Source organism: Melanerpes formicivorus, unplaced genomic scaffold (genome assembly GCF_026170545.1).
Source record: "Melanerpes formicivorus ecotype bairdi unplaced genomic scaffold, bMelFor1.0.p_v2 SCAF_85, whole genome shotgun sequence".
Taxonomy (NCBI): domain Eukaryota; kingdom Metazoa; phylum Chordata; class Aves; order Piciformes; family Picidae; genus Melanerpes; species Melanerpes formicivorus.
The window spans coordinates 1,928,487-1,950,086 of record NW_027142437.1 but is presented as its reverse complement, the minus strand read 5'-3'; the positions used below and the strand labels follow the sequence as shown (position 1 = coordinate 1,950,086).

The 21,600-nt window shown below is 53.3% G+C and overlaps 1 protein-coding gene across 6 annotated transcripts in view; it reads left to right on the top strand.

Moving 5' to 3' along the window:
* MYO6 (myosin VI) overlaps window positions 1-21,600 on the top strand; it is a 158,836-nt gene that overhangs the window by 38,596 nt on the left and 98,640 nt on the right. For all 6 annotated transcript variants that reach the window (XM_068165176.1, XM_068165174.1, XM_068165177.1 and 3 more), the window contains exons 2-3: window positions 6,361-6,499; window positions 19,272-19,341. In XM_068165176.1, the coding sequence (XP_068021277.1) occupies window positions 6,383-6,499; window positions 19,272-19,341 (187 nt within the window). In that variant the 5' untranslated portion in view covers window positions 6,361-6,382. The remainder of the gene's footprint in view (window positions 1-6,360; window positions 6,500-19,271; window positions 19,342-21,600) is intronic.

The following is a 21,600-nucleotide window of genomic DNA, read 5'->3' as shown; positions in this document are numbered from 1 at the left end:
CTTTCACCCAGTGGCTTCTTAGATTCATAGAGTGGTTTGGCTTGGAAGGGACCTTGAAGATCATCCAGTTCCAACCACCCTGCCATGGGCAAGGGACACCTCCCACCAGCCCAGGTTGCTCAAGGCCTCATCCAACTTGGCCTTGAACACCTCCAGGGAGGGGGCATCCATGACCTCAACAGGAGGAGAAACTTCTTTGCAGTGAGGGTGCCAGAGCCCTGGAGCAGGCTGCCCAGAGAGGTTGCGGAGTCTCCTGCTCTGGAGCCTTTCCAACCCCACCTGGATGCATTCCTGTGCAGACTCCCCTGGGGGATCCTGCTTTGGCAATGGGGGTTGGACTGGGTGTTCTCTGGAGGTCCCTCCCAACACCTGATGTTCTGTGGTTCTGTGATACCTCCCTGGGCAACCTGTCCCAGTGTCACCACCCTCACTCTGAAGATGTTTGCAAAGCCTTGAGTGTGTTTCTTCACCATTCATTTCCTGCTGGTGGCTGAGTTCAGTCCCTGCTCTGTCCTCCCTTCAAGAGGATTCTTTAGCTCCTGACACTCCCCTATCATAATTGGCTAATAAAGCTTGAAGCAGGCTTAGGGACATGTAAGAAAACAGAAGCCTGTGTCAGTGAGCACAGCAGAAGCCTCCAGATGCTGTGGTCAGCTGCTGACTCCTGGCAGCACTCTTGGCAGTGAGTTCAGAGTTTCTTTCTTGTGCAACACGGTTCCCTCCGGGGCCGTGGCCACGCTGCTGGGGCTGTGAGAGAGAGAGGGAGAGCCTTGTTTTTAGTGGTTGTGTGACATACTGCTTAGGTACTAATTAGAACTGGGATTTTAAGAGCAAATGGTAGCCTTGTGGAGGAATGAAGGGTTGTTTATAGCCAGAAATAAACTCAGCTGTTTAGCAACTCTGCTGCTCCCTGGCAGCTGAGCTCGGAGCTCAGATCTGGCTGAAAACAAATATACATCCATGGAAGTGTGGTGTGTGCCAGAGCTGAGCTCTGGTGTCCTAAGCCCTGTGAGGAGAGGCTGAGGGAGCTGGGGTTGCTTAGCCTGGAGAAGAGGAGGCTCAGGGGAGACCTTCTTGCTCTCTCCAACTCCCTGAAGGGAGGTTGTAGCCAGGTGGGGATTGGTCTCTTCTCCCAGGCAGCCAGCACCAGAACAAGAGAACACAGTCTCAAGCTGGGGAGGTTTAGGCTGGAGGTGAGGAAGAAGTTCTTCCCATCACCTCCATCACTGGAAGTGTTTAGGAAGAGACTTGATGGGGTGCTTGGTGCCATGGGTTAGTTGATTAGGTGGGGTTGGATGATAGGTTGGACTCGATGATCTTGAAGGTCTCTTCCAACCTGGTTAATGCTATTCTATTCTGTTCTATTCTCTTCTGCTCTATTCTGTTCTACTCTACTCCATTCTGTTCTGTTCTACTCTGTTCTGTTCTACTCTGTTCTGTTCTACTCTGTTCTATTCTGTTCTACTCTGTTCTATTCTGTTCTACTCTGTTCTATTCTGTTCTACTCTGTTCTATTCTGTTCTACTCTGTTCTACTCCGTTCTATTCTGTTCTACTCCGTTCTATTCTGTTCTACTCCGTTCTATTCTGTTCTCTTCTACTCCATTCTGTTCTCTGGAAAAATAAAGGCCAACAGCCCCTTGTGAGTGAAGACAGATGTTCTTTAACAGGGTTCATCAGATGAAGGTGCTGGCAACACCTGATGAAGGTGCTGGTGTTCTGTAAAGTTCAAGAGGTTTGGAGTCAACAGGAGTGATTGTGGCACTCCAAGCTTTAGAACAGAAACTTTCTCTGAGGAGTTCAAAGAAGTTCATATGCTCCATTAATGGGAGGGGGAGGGGGGAAGTAAGCTGGGGGTAGAAGTTTTTCTGTGTGAGATCTGAGGGAGCTGGGGATGTTTAGCCTAGAGAAGACTCCTGGGGTGACCTTAGAGCTCCCTTTGAATACCCGAAGGGCTCCTACAGGAAGGCAGCAGAGGGATTTTCTATAAGGGTGTCTGGTGATAGGACAAGAGGGAATGGTTTGAAGCTGGGGAAGAGTAGGTTTAGACTGGATCTTAGGAAGAAGTTCTTCAGTACCATGGTGATGAGGCTCTGGAATGGGTTGCCCAGGGAGGCTGTGGATGTCTCAGAGTATCACTAAGGTTAGAAGAGACCTCAAAGATCATCGAGTCCAAGCTGTCACCACAGACCTCATGACCAGACCATGGCACCAAGTGCCACATCCAATCCCCTCTTGAACACCTCCAGGGATGGGGACTCCACCACCTCCCTGGGCAGCACATCCCAATGGCCAACAGCTCTCTCAGTGAAGAACTTTCTCCTCACCTCCAGCCTAAACCTCCCTTGGCACAGCTTGAGACTGTGTCCCCTTGTTCTGGTGCTGGTTGCCTGGGAGAAGAGACCAACCCCTACCTGGCTACAACCTCCCTTCAGGTAGTTGTAGAGAGCAATATGGTCTCCTCTGAGATGATGTGGCTCATTTGGTAGCACATAAGACCCTTAATGGGAAGGTTGTGAGTTCAAGCCTGCAGTGGGCAGTAGTGTCCTCCCTACTCTAGTCATGAGGTCTGTGGTGACAGGTTGGACTCGATGATCTTTGAGGTCTCTTCCAACCTTAGTGATACTGAATACTGAAACTTTCCTCTTCTCCAGGCTAAGCAACCCCAGCTCCCTCAGCCTCTCCTCACAGGGCTGTGCTCAAGGCCTCTCCCCAGCCTTGTTGCCCTTCTCTGGACACCTTCAAGTGTCTCAATGTCCTTCCTAAACTGAGGTGCTGGAGGTCTTCCAGGCCAGGCTGGATGAGACCATGAGCAATTAAGTCTAGTTGAGAGGTGTCCCTGCCTGTGGTGGGGAGGTTAGAGTAGATGATCTCTGAGGTTCCTTCCAGCCTAAGCCAGGCCAGGATTCTGTGAAATCTAAGAGTTTAGATGTCATAAACTGAGTAGAATACACCAGAAGCATTTTGGGAGCTTCTTGCTTCCTGAATTGCAATCGAGGGGGGGAGGGAAATGTATCTGCTTAGCTAAGTAGATGTGATCAGAAACCAGGCATCAGCACCAAACTACTGCTGGTTTGTTTTCAGCCTCCTCAGAATGCTGCTTCATTTAAAGCCAGTTTGATTTGGCATGCTGAGTCTTTGCTTGAGAGTTGCTTCTAATCTTCTGTTAGCTCACACCAAAGTTAGCAGCAAATTGTCTCCATCTCTGGGGAGGTGCCGGGAGCAGCAGCGTTCCCAAAGTGTTCCCCAGGAAGCCTTTTCCTTCTCTTCAAACCTTTGAAAGCTCCTCGGGGGCAGGCAGCAGCAGGTCATGTGCAGCAGGTCATGTGCAGCATGTCCTGACAGCTCCCCTGTGGGACGCGAGTGGCCTTTTCTGCTCCTGCCTGGACAGCTCTCTGATGGGCTGCTGCCTCTTTTCCCCCTCCCCCTTGCTGCTGTGCCTGTGGCAGAGAGGTCTGCAGCCTTTGCTGGCTGTAAGACATTTCAGACCTTATTCTGCCTTCAAAATGTGGGAAGAGAAAAATGTGAGCTGCTTTTCCTGGCTTGCAGGCTCTTGGGAGCTTGCTGCCAGTGTTTTCCCTGCTGCTTGCCAAGCTCCTTTTGTTGGTGCTGGGGGAGGCAAGTTACACCTTGGTGATGCTTTGGACGAGTCTTGGAATCCCTAAACCACGTCACTCAAGCCTGAGAGTGTGATTTGGAGGGGAGGAGGAAGCAGCCAGAAGTGAGCTTTTCAAGCTGTGTGGAGTGTAGTTTTATTAGGGGAAGAAGAAAAGGGGGGGGGGGGGAAATTCATTCAGCATATGAAAATGGGTAGCATTCCCCATTCAGAGTGTGCCAAGCCTGGCAGCTTGCCTGGGGAGCTCAGTGAGCATTGCATGCAATCAAATACCTCTTTCAATCCAGGAGCTTATTTAGCTGCATAACTTGGGGAACCTGGGGGTTGAATATCTTGGCCTTGGCTTCTGAATACAGAATACAGAATTAAGCAGGTTGGAAAAGACCTTGGAGATCATCCAGTCCAACCTATCACCCAGCACCATCTGATCAACTCAACCATGGCACCAAGTGCCTCAGCCAGGCTCTTCCTAAACACCTAAACAACCAAGCCCTGGAATGGGTTGGCCAAGGAGGTGGTTGAGGCCCCATCCCTGGAGGTGTTTAAGCCCAGGCTGGCTGAGGCTCTGGCCAGGCTGATCTAGTGTGGGGTGTCCCTGCCCATGGCAGGGGGGTTGGAACTAGATGATCCTTGTGGTCCCTTCCAACCCTGACTGATGCTATGATACTATGATACCTCCAAGGATGGTGACTCCACCACCTCCCTGGGCAGCACATCCCAAGGGCCAATCTCTCTTGCTGGGAAGAATTTCTTCCTAACCTCCAACCTAAAGCTCCCCTGGCACAGCTTGGGACTGTGTCCTCTTGTTCTGGTGGTGGGTGCCTGGGAGAAGAGACCAACCCCCACCTGGCTACAACCTCCCTTCAGGGAGTTGGAGAGAGCAATGAGGTCTCCCCTGAGCCTCCTCTTCTCCAGGCTAAGCAACCCCAGCTCCCTCAGCCTCTCCTCACAGGGCTGTGCTCCAGACCCCTCCCCAGCTTTGTTGCCCTTCTCTGGACACCTTCCAGCAGCTCAACCTCTTTCCTAACCTGAGGAGCCCAGAACTGGACACAGGACTCGAGGTGTGGCCTAAGCAGTGCTGAGCACAGGGCAGAATGACCTCCCTGCTCCTGCTGGCCACACTGTTCCTGATGCAGGCCAGGATGCCATGGGCCTTGCTGGCCACCTGGGCACACTGCTGGCTCATGTTGAGCTGCTCTCCACCAGTACCCCCAGGTCCCTCTCTGCCTGGCTGCTCCCCAGGCACTGTGCTCCCAGCCTGTAGCTCTGCTTGGGTTTGTTGTAGCCAAAGTGTAGAACCCAGCACTTAACCTTGTTCCATCTCATCCCATTGGCCTCTGCCCATCTGTCCAGCCTGTCAAGGTCACTCTGCAGGGCCCTCCTACCCTCCAACAGATCCTCCTGCTGCTCTCATCTTGGTGCAATTTCCCTATCATATTTCATGGAGAGAGCAAGGTTGGTGTTTCCCTGAGAGGCAGAGTTGCAATGTTACCATATCAGGGAGGCTTGTGGTGTGGTAAATGACTTGTGGCTGAATCTGTTTGTGAGGTATTTCAAAGCCATGTGCCCAGCCACGTGAACCCCTCCATTCATCTCAGGGGGCAGAGCCTGGCTTGCTGCTCCTGTGGTTTGGTATTGTGCCCTTTACAGACATTCCAACTATTTACACACTGCATTAGCTGCAGGCAAGCATCCTTCAGGCCTCTGACCCACTGCATGCACACACAGCTGTGTCTTCTGTATATTAGGAGTATACATACTGCTCGTACAGCCTGGGCTTTCAGGCTGCCCTGTGACCCTGTCCTGGTGGGTGGGAGCTTGACCATGAGCCAGCAATGAGCTCTGGTGGCCAAGAAGGCCAATGGCAGCCTGGGGTGGGTTAGAAGGGCTATGGTTAGGAGGTTGAGAAAGGTTCTGCTCCCTCTCTACTCTGCCTTGCTGAGGCCACATCTGGAAGATAGTGTCCAGGTCTGGGCCCCTCAGGTCAGGAAGGACCTCAGGGAAGTGCTGGAGAGAGTCCAGCACAGAGGCATGAAAATGATGAAGGCTGTGGAACATATTCCCTAGGAGGAGAGCCTGAGGGAGCTGAGGGCTCTGGAGCTTGGCTTGGAGGAGCCTGAGAGGTGAGCTCCTGGCTGGGGCTAAAGCTGTGCAGGGGCAGTGGCCAGAGGCTGGAGCCAGGCTCTGCTGGGGGCTGCCCAATGGCAGCAGAAGGGGCAGGGGTGGAAGCTGAGGCAGAGGAAGTGCCATGGGAAGAGGAGGAAGAATTTTTTCCCTGTGAGGGTGGTGGAACCCTGGACCAGGCTGCCCAGGGGGGCTGTGGAGTCTCCCTCTCTGGAGATATTCCAGACCTGCCTGGATGTGTTGCTGTGTGAGCTGCTCTGGGTGCTCCTGCTCTGGCAGGGGCTTGGACTGGATGAGCTTGGGAGGTCCCTAACATCCTGTGATTCTATTTCCATCATGACATAAGCTTCCTTTTTGGTTAGGGAGATTAGGGAAAGAACTGCAGGGAGCAGTCTGTGGCCCTTCCCCCAGTCCAACCTGCATCTTCTCCATGCTGACATCTGAGGGTGCCCTCTGTAAGCAGAGCATTGCAGGTTGGAAGAAAGGCTGGGAGAGTCTTGTAGCCTGGCTCTCTCCACTCTGAATAACAGGAATAAACAGCTGAGAGTCTGCTTAGTGAATCCTGAGAGCTTGCTGCATTTGTATACCCTTTCTGATTGATGATGGTTGTTTCTCTTCCAGGAAGCAGTGGCTAGACCCCACCATGGAGGACGGGAAGCCCGTGTGGGCTCCACACCCAACTGATGGCTTTCAGATGGGGATGATTGTGGACATTGGCCCTGACACCTTAACTATTGAACCTTTGAACCAGAAGGGCAAGGTAAGTGCTTCACAAGCAGAGCAACAGTGGAAAACCTTGTTTCAGCCAGAGGCTGAGGCCTTGCCAATACCTCCAGCTGCACACAGTCTGCAGGAGGGAAACCCAGGTTTCTCTGCTGGGTTTGGCTGAGGATCTTTGTTCAGCTTGAGCTTGCATTACAAATGAAACTGATAAGCAGTGCTTGCTTTGTGTCAGTGATCTGCACGTGCTGGTGAAGGGCAAGAGGACTGAGTCTCCACAGACATTAGGGGATGGTTAGTGTGAAAGAGAGGAGGCTGAGGGGAGACCTCATTGCTGCTACAACTACCTGAAAGGAGGTTGTGGAGAGGTTGGTGCTGCTCTCTTCTCAAAGGTGATTAGTGATAAAACGAGAGGGAATGGCCTCAGGCTATGACTGGGGAGGTTTAGAGTGGAGCTTAGGCACAAGAGTGGTCAGGCATTGGAATGTGCTGCCCGGGGAGGTGGTGGAGTGCCCAGGGCTGGCTGTGTTTGAAGGTGGTTTGGCTGTGGGGCTTGGGGCTGTGGTTTAGGGGTGAGCCTTGCAGAGCAGGGTTCTGGGTTGGGCTTGATGATCCTGAGGGTCTTTTCCAACCTGAGTGTTTCTCTGATTCAGTGCTAATTTTCCTGACTAAGAGACTGGCTGAGACTCTGTTGTGGACACTCTCTTCCCTTACAAGCACAGAGTGTCCCCCAGGGTGTGCTGGGCTGTGGCTTAGGTCAGAGATCTCACTGTTAGCTTGGTGAAGATTGAGAGATGGATCCTCTTGCCTCATGTGTGGTGAGAAGTGACATGATGTCCAACAAAGATCCTGTGCAATGGCTACATCCAATGCAAGGTGAAGTGAATGCCACTTGGGAAATGAAGCCTTAGCTCACCCTCAGTGCTGTGTTCCAGCCTCTCAGCACTTCTGGAGGCATGGTTCAGGCTCAGTGTGTCGTAAGGAAATGTCAGCTCCTGCAGGAAGCACCTTGGAGCCATCAATTATCCTGAATCACCTGTTCAACACCCTGCTTTTGATCAGCCTTTACAAGCTGTCTTTAGAAGCTGTGGTCTTGATATCTGTGAATGTGTGCTGCAGATTGACAGGGTGGTTTGGGTTGGAAGGGATCTTAAAGATCATCGAGTTCCAGCTCCCACTGCCATGGGCAGGGACACTGCCACCAGCCCAGGTTGCTCAAGGCCTCATCCAGCCTGGCCTTGAACACCTCCAGGGAGGAGGCAGCCACAGCCTCCCTGGGCAGCCTGTGCCAGTGTCTCACCACCTTCATGGGGAAGAATTTCTGTGATCTCCAGTCTCAATCTGCCCTCTTCAAGCTTCAATCCATTCCCTCTCATCCTATCTTAACAAGCCCTTGTGAGCTGTCTTGCAGGACGGTAGGGGGGTTGGAACTAGCTGATCCTTGTGGTCCCTTCCAACCCTGACTGATACTGTGATACTATGATCCCTTCAGGTGCTGGAAAGCTTTTATAAGGTCTCCCCAGAACCTTCTCTTCTCCAGGCTGAGCAGCCTCAACTTTGGCTTCCTCAGTTTTGCCAAGGTGCCTGAAGAGTAAAAGGCAGATGATGAGTTCAGCCAAAGGACTGTGCTGTCATTACCATGGATTCATAGAATGCTTTGGGTTGGAAAGGACTTTAAAGGTCATCCAGTTCCAACCCCCCTGCCATGGGCAGGGACACCTCCCACCAGCCCAGGTTGCTTGAGGCCTCATCCAGCCTGGCCTTGAACACCTCCAGGGAGGAGGCAGCCACAGCCTCCCTGGGCAGCCTGTGCCAGGCTCTCCCCACCCTCACTGTAAATAATGTTTTCCTGATCTCCAGCATCATTCTGCTCTTTCCCAGCTTAGATCCATTCTTTGCCATCCCACCACCCTGCACCTTTTCTAACTATTTTCTCCTTTCTCTAGCTTCAAGTATGGAAAAGGCAAGATGGCTTTGGTAACTTCTTGGGTTTGTTTTCATGCCAGCTGCAGCAGAGCACATGGCAGTAGAGCATGCCTTGTCACAGGTCATAGTATCATAGTATCATAGCATCAGTCAGGGTTGGAAGGGAACACAAGGATCAGCTAGTTCCAACCCCCCTGCCATGGGCAGGGACACCCCACACTAGATCAGCCTGGCCAGAGCCTCAGCCAGCCTGGCCTTAAACACCTCCAGGGACAGGGCCCCAACCACCTCCCTGGACAACCCATTCCAGGGCTTCACCACTCTCATGGGGAAGAACTTCCTCCTCCCCTCCAGCCTCAATCTCCCCACCTCCAGCTTCATTCCATTCCCCCTAGTCCTATCACTGCCTGAGATCCTGAGCAGTCCCTCCCCAGCCTTCCTGTAGCCCCCTGCAGATCCTGGAAGGCCACAATGAGGTCACCTGGAGCCTTCTCTTCTCCAGACTGAACAGCCCCAGCTCCCTCAGTCTGTAAGGTCACAAGGTGATGCAGCAGCCTTTCCTTTTGGGGAATGTTCAAAGGCTTGGGTTTTCTCCCAGCAGCTTGGAGAGGAAGTTGGTTTTGCTTTCCTTAGAAACAGAAAGTAATGCTGGAAATAGAAGCAGGCACTTGGCTCTGCTCTGCTGAGACCTCCCCTGCAGGGCTGTGTGCAGCTCTGGAGCCCTCAGCACAGCAAGGACCTGGAGCTGATGGAGAGGCTCCAGAGGAGGGTCACAAAGATGATCAGGGACTTGGAGCAGCTCTGCTCCCCGGACTTTCAGTATCTGAAGGGGGCCTACAGGAAGGCTGGGGAGGGACTGCTCAGGATCTCAGGCAGTGATAGGACTAGGGGGAATGGAATGAAGCTGGAGGTGGGGAGATTGAGGCTGGAGGGGAGGAGGAAGTTCTTCCCCATGAGAGTGGTGAAGCCCTGGAATGGGTTGTGCAGGGAGGTGGTTGGGGCCCTGTCCCTGGAGGTGTTTAAGGCCAGGCTGGCTGAGGCTCTGGCCAGGCTGATGTAGTGTGGGGGTGTCCCTGCCCATGGCAGGGGGGTTGGAACTAGCTGATCCTTGTGGTCCCTTCCAACCCTGACTGATACTGTGATACTATGACAGGCTGAGGGAGCTGGGGGTGTTCAGCCTGGAGAAGAGAAGGCTCCAGAGAGACCTGAGAGCAGCCTGCCAGGAGCTGAAGGGGGCTGCAGGGAGGATGGACTCTTTGCAAAGGCCTGCAGGGACAGGACCAGGGACAGTGGCTTCAAACTATAGCAAAGCAGATTTAGGTTGGATATGTGGAAGAAGTTCCTCACTATGAGGGTGGTGGAACCCTGGCACAGGTTGCCCAGGGAAATGGTTGGGGCTCCATCCCTGGAGGTGTTCAAGGTGAGGCTGGACAGGGCTCAGGGCAACCTGCTGTAGCTGGGGATGTCCCTGCTGAGTGTGGGGAGGTCAGACTGGATGAGCTGTGGAGATCCCTTCCAGCCTGAACTATGATTATCAACTTTGTTTACTTGAAGTGCTCATTGAGAAGTGCTGTGCAAGAAGGAAGAGTGCTGCAGCAGCTCCAGAGCTGCCCATGCTAATTACAGGGAGGAGAAGAGCAACCTGATCTGGTAAACATAGCTGGGCAGTGTAGCTTGTGATTATTTTTTAATCTGGGTCATTAACATGTCAGCTGGATCCTTGGTAGGCACTGGGAGCCTCCCAGAGATCACAGGCTGGGCAGGAGATGTGTGTGCATGGATGGGATTATTGCCTTTTATATCACTGAATGGTCCCTCATAAAATCCCTTGTGCACAGCTGCAGTAAATGCTGCAAGGCTGCAGTTCCATCCTGCCCTAGCACGCTCCCTCCCCTCTCCACCCCCAGCCAGCTCTGGTGCTGCAGTGACACCCCATCAGCTCTGCCTGCTGGGCTGTGTGACACAGCAAATGAGGTCAGGGAACTGATCCACCTTCAGGAGGAGGCAGTGGAAAGTTTTCAGGACAGGAGCAAGCAGTGGCAGAGTGGTGGAGGACCTGAGAGCAGCGTGGCCATGGATTGCTTTGTGTTGTGAAACCAAGATAACCCAGTCCAGGCTGGGTGAAGGCAGATGGCTGACACAGGTTCACAGGATCACAGCTCACAGGATGTTAGGGGGTGGCAGGGACCTCTGGAGATCATCCAGACCAAGCCCTCTGACAGAGCAGGAGCAGAGAATCCAGCACAGGGCACACAGAACACATCCAGGCAGGGCTGGGAAGGCTCCAGAGCAGGAGACTCCACAACCTCTCTGGGCAGCCTGCTCCAGGGCTCTGGGAGCCTCCCAGGGCAGAAGTTCCTCCTCATGCTGAGCTGCAACCTCCTGGGCTGCAGTTTGAATCCATTGCTCCTTGTCCTATCCCAGAGTGCAGCTGAGCAGAACCTGTCCCCTCCCTCCTGCCCCCCAGCCCTCAGATATTTATAAAGATTGATCAGATCCCTCTCAGCCTTCTCCTCTCCAGACTGAACAGCCCCAGGGCTCTCAGCCTTTCCTCACCAGGCAGTGCTGTAGTCCCTCAATCATCCTTGTAGCCCTCCCTTGGACTCTCTCCAGCACATCCCTCTTGAACTGGGCAGCCCAGAGCTGGATGCAGTATTCCAGGTGAGGTCTCAGCAGGGCAGAGCAGAGAGGGAGGAGAACCTCCCTGGATGTGCTGGCCCCACTCTTGTGCTGGCCCCACTCTTGTGCTGGCCCCACTCTTGTGCTGGCCCCACTCTTCCTGCATCCCCACTTATGTGCAGACCATCAGTGGCAGTTCTGGGTAGCACAGCTCACACAGAGTCAGTAACAGCATCTACATTTCCGAAGGGAGGCTGGGTTGCCTCAGCAGAGCTGGGGATCAGTCACCCAGCCTGCCCCACACAAAGAGGAGTAACCCAAGCTGCAGGAGCTTGTTATCAGACAGGGGATGCATGTGTTACAGCTGGGAGCTGCTCCCTGAAAGCCAGAGCCTCAGCTTGCAGTGCTGATGAATGCCAGGGCTGGACAGAGAGCAGGGAAACTGGAGAATGCTTTGCTAATGAGTGTGGAACCACCTAGGGCTGGAGCACTGCCCTGAGAACAGGCTCCCAGTTGCACTGGGGGGGGCAGGGCTGGCAGCCCTGGCTCGTGTCCCACCAGAAGCTGCATGGTACAGGGATGGAGGTGGGCAGAAAGGCAGCCACTTGTCATTAGCACCATAGAATCACCCAGGTTGGAAAAGACCTCAGAGAGCATCAAGTCCAACCTCTGACCTAATACCTAACCCCTCCTGACAACCAAGCCATGGCTCCCAGTGCCACATCCAAGCCTTTTGGGTTGGGTTCATTCCACTTAATGGAATGAAGCTGGAGGTGGGGAGATTGAGGCTGGAGGGGAGGAGGAAGTTCTTCCCCATGAGAGTGGTGAAGCCCTGGGATGGGTTGTCCAGGGAGGGGGTTGAGGCCCTGTCCCTGGGGGTGTTTAAGCCCAGGCTGGCTGAGGCTCTGGCCAGGCTGATCTAGTGTGGGGTGTCCCTGCCCATGGCAGGGGGGTTGGAACTAGCTGATCCTTGTGGTCCCTTCCAACCCTGACTGATACTATGATACCTCCAGGGACAACACATGAGTAACAGAATGCAGAGCACAGGGCACAACGACCTCCCTGCTCCTCTGGCCACACTGTTCCTAATGCAGGCCTGAGATGCCTGAGATGCCATCCCAGGACCCTTCTTGCACCTCTGTGCAGGTGGAGGGCAGACATTTATCATAGGGCTGGAAGGAACCTCAAGGAGCATCCAGTTCCAACCCTCCTGCCATGGCAGGGACACTTTCCACTAGATCAGGTTGCTCAGAGCCCAATCCAGCCTGGTCTTCAACACCTCCAGGCAGGAGGCTTCCACCACCTCCCTGGGCAGCCTGTGCCAGGCTCTCACCACCCTCATGGGGAACAACTTCTTCCTCACAGCCAATCTGCATCTCCCCATTTCTAGTTCTTGCTCTATTCCCCCCACTCCTATCACTCCCTCACACCCTATAAACCCCCTCCCCAGCCCCCTTCAGGTCCTGCTTTCCTGGGGCCTCAGCAGTGCTGAGTTTCTGGCAGGCCTTGGTGAGGTGTGTGGTGCTGCAGGCACTCACTGGCTACCCCCTGCAGAGGGGTCAGAGGCACCCTCTGGCTCTGTGCCACTTCTGAAGGGTGGTGGAGGACTTTCTGGGGCACCTGCCCTGGCATGCTGTGAACAGCCAGGAAGGTATTTTCCTGTGCTAAGTATAAAGGGATACTTTGAAAGCAAGGATCAGAATGTCCAAAGGTCAGTTTCAGGCCAAGTCTGTTGTGGTGTTGGGGTGGTTTGTGTGTGTGTGTGTGTGTGGTTGGGTTTTGTTCCTCTCCCCTCCTCCTCTCCCCTCCTCCTCTCCCCTCCTCCTCTCCCCTCCTCCTCTCCCCTCCTCCTCTCCCCTCCTCCTCTCCCCTCCTCCTCTCCCCTCCTCCTCTCCCCTCCTCCTCTCCCCTCCTCCTCTCCCCTCCTCCTCTCCCCTCCTCCTCTCCCCTCCTCCTCTCCCCTCCTCCTCCTCCTCCTCTCCCCTCCTCCTCCTCTCCCCTCCTCCTCCTCTCCCCTCCTCCTCCTCCTCCTCTCCCCTCCTCCTCCTCTCTCCTCCTCCTCCTCCTCTCTCCTCCTCCTCCTCCTCTCTCCTCCTCCTCCTCCCCTCCTCCTCCTCCTCTCCCCTCCTCCTCCTCCTCTCCCCTCCTCCTCCTCCTCCTCTCCCCTCCTCCTCCTCCTCCTCTCCCCTCCTCCTCCTCCTCCTCCTCTCCCCTCCTCCTCCTCCTCCTCACCCCTCCTCCTCCTCCTCCTCCTCTCCCCTCCTCCTCCTCCTCCTCTCCCCTCCTCCTCCTCCTCCTCCTCTCCCCTCCTCCTCCTCCTCCTCACCCCTCCTCCTCCTCCTCCTCCTCTCCCCTCCTCCTCCTCCTCCTCTCCCCTCCTCCTCCTCCTCCTCCTCTCCCCTCCTCCTCCTCTTCCTCTCCCCTCCTCCTCCTCTCCCCTCCTCCTCCTCCTCCTCCTCTCCCCTCCTCCTCCTCTCCCCTCCTCCTCCTCTCCCCTCCTCCTCCTCTCCCCTCCTCCTCCTCCTCTCCCCTCCTCCTCCTCCTCTCCCCTCCTCCTCCTCCTCTCCCCTCCTCCTCCTCCTCTCTCCTCCTCCTCCTCCTCTCTCCTCCTCCTTCTCCTCTCTCCTCCTCCTCCTCCTCTCTCCTCCTCCTCCTCCTCTCTCCTCCTCCTCCTCCTCTCTCCTCCTCCTCCTCCTCTCTCCTCCTCCTCCTCCTCTCTCCTCCTCCTCCTCCTCTCTCCTCCTCCTCCTCCTCTCTCCTCCTCCTCCTCCTCTCTCCTCCTCCTCCTCCTCTCCCCTCCTCCTCCTCCTCCTCCTCTCCTCCCCTCTCCCCTTACCTGCATCACAGCTGATCACTTGCCATGAGGCAGCAGGGTGACATACAGGAGTGAGGTTCTGTGTTGGTGGATTTGGAGCCAAGGTTCCTGCTCTGCTCTGCAGCCCCACAGGAACGTGCCTGCTCTCAGAGCAGCTGTCTCCACCTTGCTGAGTTGTTTTGCTGTTTCTGTTCTAGGAAGCCATTCAAAATTCACCCTTCAGGGGAAAAGAACTGGAGGAGGACACTGAAATGGCTCTTAAATCAGGGGGCAGAGTGGTGAGGACCTTGAGGAAGCTCTTCCTCACCTGGGATAGAGCTGGTGTGGCTGGCTGTAGGTCCATGAACTGCTGAAGCCTCAGAGGTGCATGCAAAGTCTAGAGAACGAGCTGGATGTCATGTCCCCTCTCCTTGGGGGGGGGAAGCCTGGCTTTGTCAGTGGATGAACTTGGGCTGCAGGTCAGCAGATGAGCACAAGAAGTGAAGTTAGGTTTCCAGGAAGCTGCTCACACTCCTCCTAAACTTTTCCACTGTTCCATGCACAAGGAACTGATTCTGTGGGCAGCTGCTGTGCCCAAAAGTATCTCTAGCCAAGGGGACAGGCCTTGATCTACTGTGCTCTGTAGCCAAGGAGTTACAACTTGATCTGTTGTGTTCACATACATCTTTAGCCAAGGAGATAGGACTCTATCACTGACAAACTTGGGAGCAAATGCTGGTGCTAACATGGTCTGACTGCTCTGTTGTGAGAGGGAGGGAAAGAGGGGGAGGATCTCTGCCCCTGCTGTAGCTCTGAGTAGCAGCTGGCAACTTTCTGAGGTGGGGGAAGACATCCTGGTCCTCCATGGCTCCACCAAGCTCTGATAAAGGCTATTTAAGAGGAGTTTGGTCTGATGGAGGTCATCAAGCAGCTCCACTGCCCATAGGAAAGGTCCCTGTGTGCATTTTATCTGCATTAGGTCCTGATAAGGGGATGACAAAATATTTTGGCTGCCCATGGCATACTTGATGATAACTTTGCAGGGAAAGGATATCACAGAGTTACAGTTCTCTGACTGGCAGCAATTAGCTCTGCTCTGAGGCATTTTTAGCCTTTCCCACTTCAAAAGCAGCTGGAATTTGTGGCTGGCTGTCCATGGAGATGTAAACTGCAAGAGCTCTCATGTGATGTCTGCTGTACAGCATGCAGAATTAACCAGGTTGGAAAAGGCCTTTGAGATCTTCAAGTTCTGGGCCCCTCAGTTTAAGAAGGACATTGAGACACTTGAACCTGTCCAGAGAAGGGCAACAAAGCTGGGGAGGGGTCTGGGGCACAGCCCTGTGAGGAGAGGCTGAGGGAGCTGGGGTTGCTTAGCCTGGAGAAGAGGAGCTCAGGGGAGACCTTCTTGCTCTCTGCAACTCCCTGAAGGGAGGCTGTAGCCAGGTGGGGGTTGGTCTCTTCTCCCAGGCACCCTGCACCAGAACAAGAGGACACAGTCTGAAGCTGTGCCAGGGGAAGTTCAGGCTGGAGGTGAGGAGAAAGTTCTTCCCAGCAAGAGTAATTGGCCACTGGGATGTGCTGCCCAGGGAGGTGGTGGAGTCCCCATCCCTGGAGGTGTTCAAGAAAGGCTTGGATGTGGCACTTGGAGTCATGGTTTAGCAGTCATGGGGTGTTGGGTGACAGGTTGGACTTGGTGATCTTTGAGGTCTTTTCCAACCTTATTAATTCTATGATTCTGAGTCCAACCTCTCACCCAACACCATCTAATCAACCAAACCATGGCACCAAGGGCCTCATCCAGGCTCTTCTCAAACACTTCCAGTGATAGTGACTCCACCACCTCCCTGGGCAGCACATCCCAGTGGCTGTCCTCCTCTATAGCTTTGAGTTGTAGTGCATCACCTTGAGAGGAAGAGCAAAGCCCTGCAGTGCTCTGCCCCTGCTGGAAGACACTGGGGCAAGCCAGTAGGAAAATTGCTGCCATCCACAAAAGACCAAAAGTTGTTGCCTTCATTGCAAAGAGGCTAAGAGGCAGGTCTTGCAGAAGAGCTTACTTGCTGGCAGGCAGTTCTGTATTCCCTCAATGCCCAAGCAAGTGAGGTTAGCTATAAACAGATACAGACTTACTTTAATGCTTTAGTATTTGCAGTGAATTGATGATGGGTTGATGTGTGCATGTGAAGTTGTGGAGCCTCACATGAATGTTCTGGGACAAGTCAAGCAGTTGTTTTTCATCAGAAGAACCATTCTCTGTCTGCCTTGTGAAGAACCTCCCTGGGCAGCCCACTCCAGGGGCCTGAAACAAAGTCACTATCTCCTCAGCTTCCCTGTGAGCTGTGTCTCCTGGGACCAACACACTGTGAGCAACGTGGAAGAAGCAAACAAGTCTGTTTATTGAGGTCATTCTTTAGATGCAGTTGGTTGCCTGTTCAAATATGAGGCCAGACTTCTTGTCTCCATGTCCAGGAGGAAAAGGAGAGGCTGCTTGCAGCAGCATGGCAGTGGTGGTGTTTAGTTGGCACAGGAGGGGTTTTGTTCATTCATCTCTGGCTCAGACAAGCCATTACTAGAGGGAAACAAAAGAAAGTAGCACTGCAAACCTGCCTCCTCCCATAAGGATGTTTTTGTGCAGCAGCTGTGATCTGTGCCTGCTGGGATCTTCTCCCTTCCTTTTACCAGCAGTAGAAATTGTAAAGCTTTGCAGGGTAAAGATAAAACAGAATTGCTTGGGTTGTGAGTGTTTCTGGTCAGACCTGGCTGCTTGCTAAGTGACTGCTGTGTGTAACTGGGGTATGAAGGTAGAAGGAAGGTCTTACTTGACTCTTTGGAGTGATTTGTTGAAGAGGAAAAGCCAACAACCACCAACAGCCAAAGCTGAGCATTTGGGGATACAGAGGCTGCCCATTGAAGATGAACATGAACATTGAACTGGCCTTCCAGTATCTGAAGGGGGCTACAGGAGGGCTGGGGAAGGACTGCTCAGGATCTCAGGTAGTGATAGGACTAGGGGGAATGGAATGAAGCTGGAGGTGGGGAGATTGAGGCTGGAGGGGAGGAGGAAGTTCTTCCCCATGAGAGTGGTGAAGCCCTGGAATGGGTTGTGCAGGGAGGTGGTTGGGGCCCTGTCCCTGGAGGTGTTTAAGGCCAGGCTGGCTGAGGCTCTGGCCAGGCTGATGTAGTGTGGGGTGTCCCTGCCCATGGCAGGGGGCTTGGAACTAGCTGATCCTTGTGGTCCCTTCCAACCCTGACTGATACTACGATAATATTTTAAGTAGGAATGCTTTGAAACCACACAGAGTGGAGGAGGTCCAGAGGAGAGCCACAAAGCTGATCAGAGAGCTGAAGAACCTTCCCTCCAGGGCCAGGCTGCAGGAGCTGGGGCTGTTCAGCCTGGAGAAGAGAAAGGTTCTGGGGAGATCTTATAGCAGATTTCCAGTACCTGAAGGGATCATAGAATCACAGAATCAACCAGGTTGGAAAAGACCTCAGAGATCATCAAGTCCAACCTATCACCCAACACCTCATGACACCTAAACCATGGCTCCAAGTGCTACATCCAGGCCTTTTTTTGAACACCTCCAGGGGCAGGGACTCCACCACCTCCCTGGGCAGCACATTCCAGTGGTCAATTACTCTTTCTGGGAAGAACTTTCTCCTCACCTCCAGCCTAAACTTCCCTTGGCACAGCTTGAGACTGTGTCCTCTTGTGCTGGTGCTGATTGCCAGGGAGAAGAGACCAACTCCCTGTATATTAGGAACTCTTCACAATGAAGGTGGTGAGACACTGGTACAGGCTGCCCAGGGAGGTTGTGGATGCCCTCTCCCTGCAGGTGTTCAAGGCCAGGCTGGATGAGGCCTTGAGCAGCCTGGGCTGGTGGCAGTGTCCCTGCCCATGACAGTGGGGGTTGGAACTGGATGAACTTTAAGTTCCCTTCCAACCCAAACCATCCTGTGAATCTGCAGTGCACATTCACAAATATCAAGACCACAACTTTTAAAGGCAGCTTTTAAAGCCTGATCTGATTCCTGCCACTCAAAGGCAGGGTGCCGAGCAGGTGATTTAGGATAATTGATGGCTACAAGGGGCTTGGAGCCAGATGCTCTTCAAGGTCCCATCCAACACCAAACCATGCTGTGAATCCATGATAATGACAGCACAGTCCTTTGGCTGAACTCATCATCTGCCTTTTACTCTTCAGGCACCTTGGCAAAACTGAGGAAGCTGTGGCCCCTCCTCCATTGCTGATCCCTTTGCAGTACTGGGTTTTGGGGGGGGTTGAATCTTGTTTTTGTGTTACACAGTGTGACAGTCTGGCATGCAGGCTTGGAAATGAGCATCAGCTATTGTTGCAATAAAAACACATCTCTTACAGTGGCTGCAGCTTTATAAGGTAGTGTTGTGAGGTAAATGGAATAGGATGGAATAGGATAGGATAGGATGGAATAGGATAGGATAGGATGGAATAGGATAGGATAGGATGGAATAGAATAGGATAGGATGGGATAGGATAGGATAGGATGGAATGGAATAGAATAGGATAGGATGGAATAGGATAGGATGGAATGGAGTGGGATAGGATAGGATGGAATGGAATGGGATGGGATAGGATAGGATAGAATAGATTAGAATAGAATAGAAATTAACCAGGTTGGGAAAGACCTCAGAGATCATCAAAGTCCAACCTATCACCCAACACCATCTCATCAACTAAGCCATGGCACCCAGTCTGGATTGGAAGGCACCTCAGAAGGTCATCCAGTCCCACCCCTCTGCAGGCAGCAGGGACATCCTCAGCTAGATAAGGTTGCCCTGTCCAGCCTCACCTTGAACATCTCCAGGGATGGGGCCCCAACCATCTCCCTGGGCAAACTGTGCCAGGGTTCCACCATGCTCATGGTAAAGAACTTACTCCTCACATCCAAGCTCAATCTGCTCTGCTCTACTTTGAAGTCCTTGTCCCTGCTGCTGTTCCTGCAGGCCTTTGCAAACAGTCTCTCTGCAGCCTTCTTGCAGCCCCTTCAGCTCCTGGCAGGCTGCTCTGAGGTCTCCCTGGAGCCTTCTCTTCTCCAGGCTGCACACCCCCAGCTCCCTCAGCCTGTCCTCATAGACAGAGCTGCTCCAAGCCCCTGAGCATTTTCCTGGCCCTCCTCTGGACCCTCCCCATCAGGTCCAGGTCCTTCCTGTATTGAGGGCTCCAGAGCTGCACACAGTGCTCCAGGTGAGGTCTCAGCAGAGCAGAGACAAGTGGCAGAATCCCCTCTCTGGCTCTGCTGGCAGAGCTGCTTTTGAAGCTCCTGTCTGCATCCAGTAACTCAGCAGCATTTCCAGTGCTGAAGTACAAAGCTGGCAGCTTCCTTTTACACCATGCCCAGCTCAGTGCTCTCACTTCTGTTGTCACAGCAGACATCTTTGAACTCTGGTTTCTTGTTTTTATAGGAATCTGACAGTGTTAATATTTTTTTTGCCCAACAGACTTTCCAGGCTGCCATCAATCAAGTGTTTCCTGCAGAAGAGGACAGCAAAAAGGATGTGGAAGATAACTGTGAGTTATGAATTCAAACCTGAATTGTGCACCTGAAAACACTGTGTTTAGAAGAGAGTTTTGTTTCCTTACAAGCTTCCTCTTTCTTCCTTGTAGTCTTTGCTTGGCTTCTTTGCTTGAATTTCACTGAATCACAGAATTGTCAGGGTTGGAAGGGAGCTCAAGGTTCAGCCAGTTCCAACCCCCCTGCCATGGGCAGGGACACCTCACACCACAGCAGGTTGCTCACAGCCACATCCAGCCTGGCCTTAAAACCCTCCAGGCAGGAGGCTTCCACCACCTCCCTGGGCAGCCTGTGCCAGGCTCTCACCACCCTCATGGGCAACAACTTCTTCCTCACAGCCAATCTCAATCTACCCAATTCTATTATGCTCCATCTCCCCCAGTCCTATCCCTCCCTGACACTCTCACAAGTTCCTCCCCAGCTTTCTTGGAGCCCCCTGCAGATACTGGAAGGCCACAATTAGGTCTCCTCAGAGCCTTCTCTTCCCCAAACTGAGCAGCCCCAACTCCCTCAGCCTGTCCCCAGAGGAGAGATGCTCCAGCACCCTATGTATGATCTTCACTTGTTCTTTAAACTTCTGAAAGTGAGCCCAGTTGAACCATAATTCATTGTGATGTTTAGTTTTCAGCTGGACATTTTAGAGGAAGTCTAAGCCTAAGTGAGGGTAACAGAGCACTGAAACAGGCTGCCCAGAGAGGTTGTGGAGTCTCTTTCTCTGGAGACCTTCAAAACCCACCTGGATGCATTCCTGGATGCATGCCCTAAGTGATCCTGCTGTGGCAGGGGGAGCTTGGGCTCAATGACCTCTTGAGGTCCCTCCCAACCTCTGATGTGCTGTGATACAGTGGTGCTGTGACAGATGATTTCCACACACAACTGTAACGCAGTTTCAGAGAGGTAGGATTGTCTCCAAACTGCTGCAGAGTCAACTGCATTGAGCCCTAAGGAGGTTACCTGTGTCTCTTACTGTGCAGCAAAAGAATTAGCTGCTTTAGCAGCAGCAGCAGCAGTTACCTCTTTCATAGAATCAACCAGGTTGGAAAAGACCTCAGAGATCAGCAAGTCCAACCTATGACCTAACACCTAACACCTCATGACTAACTAAACCATGGCTCCAAGTGCCACATCCAAGCCTTTTTTGGACACCTCCAGGGATGGTGACTCCACCACCTCCCTGGGCAGCACATCCCAATGACCAATCTCTCTCTCTGGGAAGAACTTTCTCCTCCCCTCCAGCCTAAACCTCCCCTGGCACAGCTTGAGACTGTGTCCTCTTGTTCTGGTGCTGGGTGCCTGGGAGAAGAGACCAACCCCCAGCTGGCTACAACCTCCCTTTCAGGTAGTTGTTTCTCATCATGCCTGTGTAATTGCAGGGAGTTGAACATGAATCTTAAGATATCCTTCTCAAAACTGGAGGCAGGAATCAGGGCCATTGGAAAAGGAAAAGAGGTCTCAGGGATCTGGACACAAAAGTGCTGCCTGGTGAAGGAGCTTTGAGGTGGACTTTTTGGCTAAGGCTTTGAAAGTTGTTCAGGTGATTCCTGTTTTAGGTTAGTATTTATATCCCATGAGAGGAAATCCAGCTGCTCCATGAAGAACAAAGAGATGAGACCTTGTGTTCTGCCAACGTTGTGTGTGTTGAAGCTCTGCAGAGCTGCTGTCTGTGTTCCCTGGCAGGGAACAAGGTATTTAAGTTGTGGGCCTGCCACAGTGATTTTGCTGAGATGTCCTGGCTCCAAAGTGGCCCAGTCAGGGAACTGAAGTTTGGAATGAGATCAAGGAGAAGTGAAGGAGAAGTCCTGCACCTGGGAAGGAAGAATAAACTGCAGCAGCACAGCTGGGAGGTGATCTGCTGGAGGGCAGCCCCAAGGAGAAGGAGCTGGGAGTGCTGGGGGGCAGCAAGGTCTGCATGGGACAGCAATGTGCCCTGGGGGCCAAGAAGGCCAAGGGGGTCCTGAGGTGCATTGAGAGGAGTGTGTCCAGCAGAGCCAGGGAGGTTCTCCTCCCCCTCTACTCTGCCCTGATGAGACCTCACCTGGAATATTGCATCCAGCTCTGGGCTGCCCAGCTCAAGAGGGACAGGGATCTGCTGGAGAGAGTCCAAGGGAAGGCCACCAGGATGCTGAAGGGACTGCAGCACTGCCTGGGGAGGAGAGGCTGAGAGCCCTGGGGCTGTGCAGTCTGCAGAGGAGAAGGCTGAGAGGGATCTGATCAATGGCTATCAATAGCTGAGGGCTGGGGGTCAGGAGGGAGGG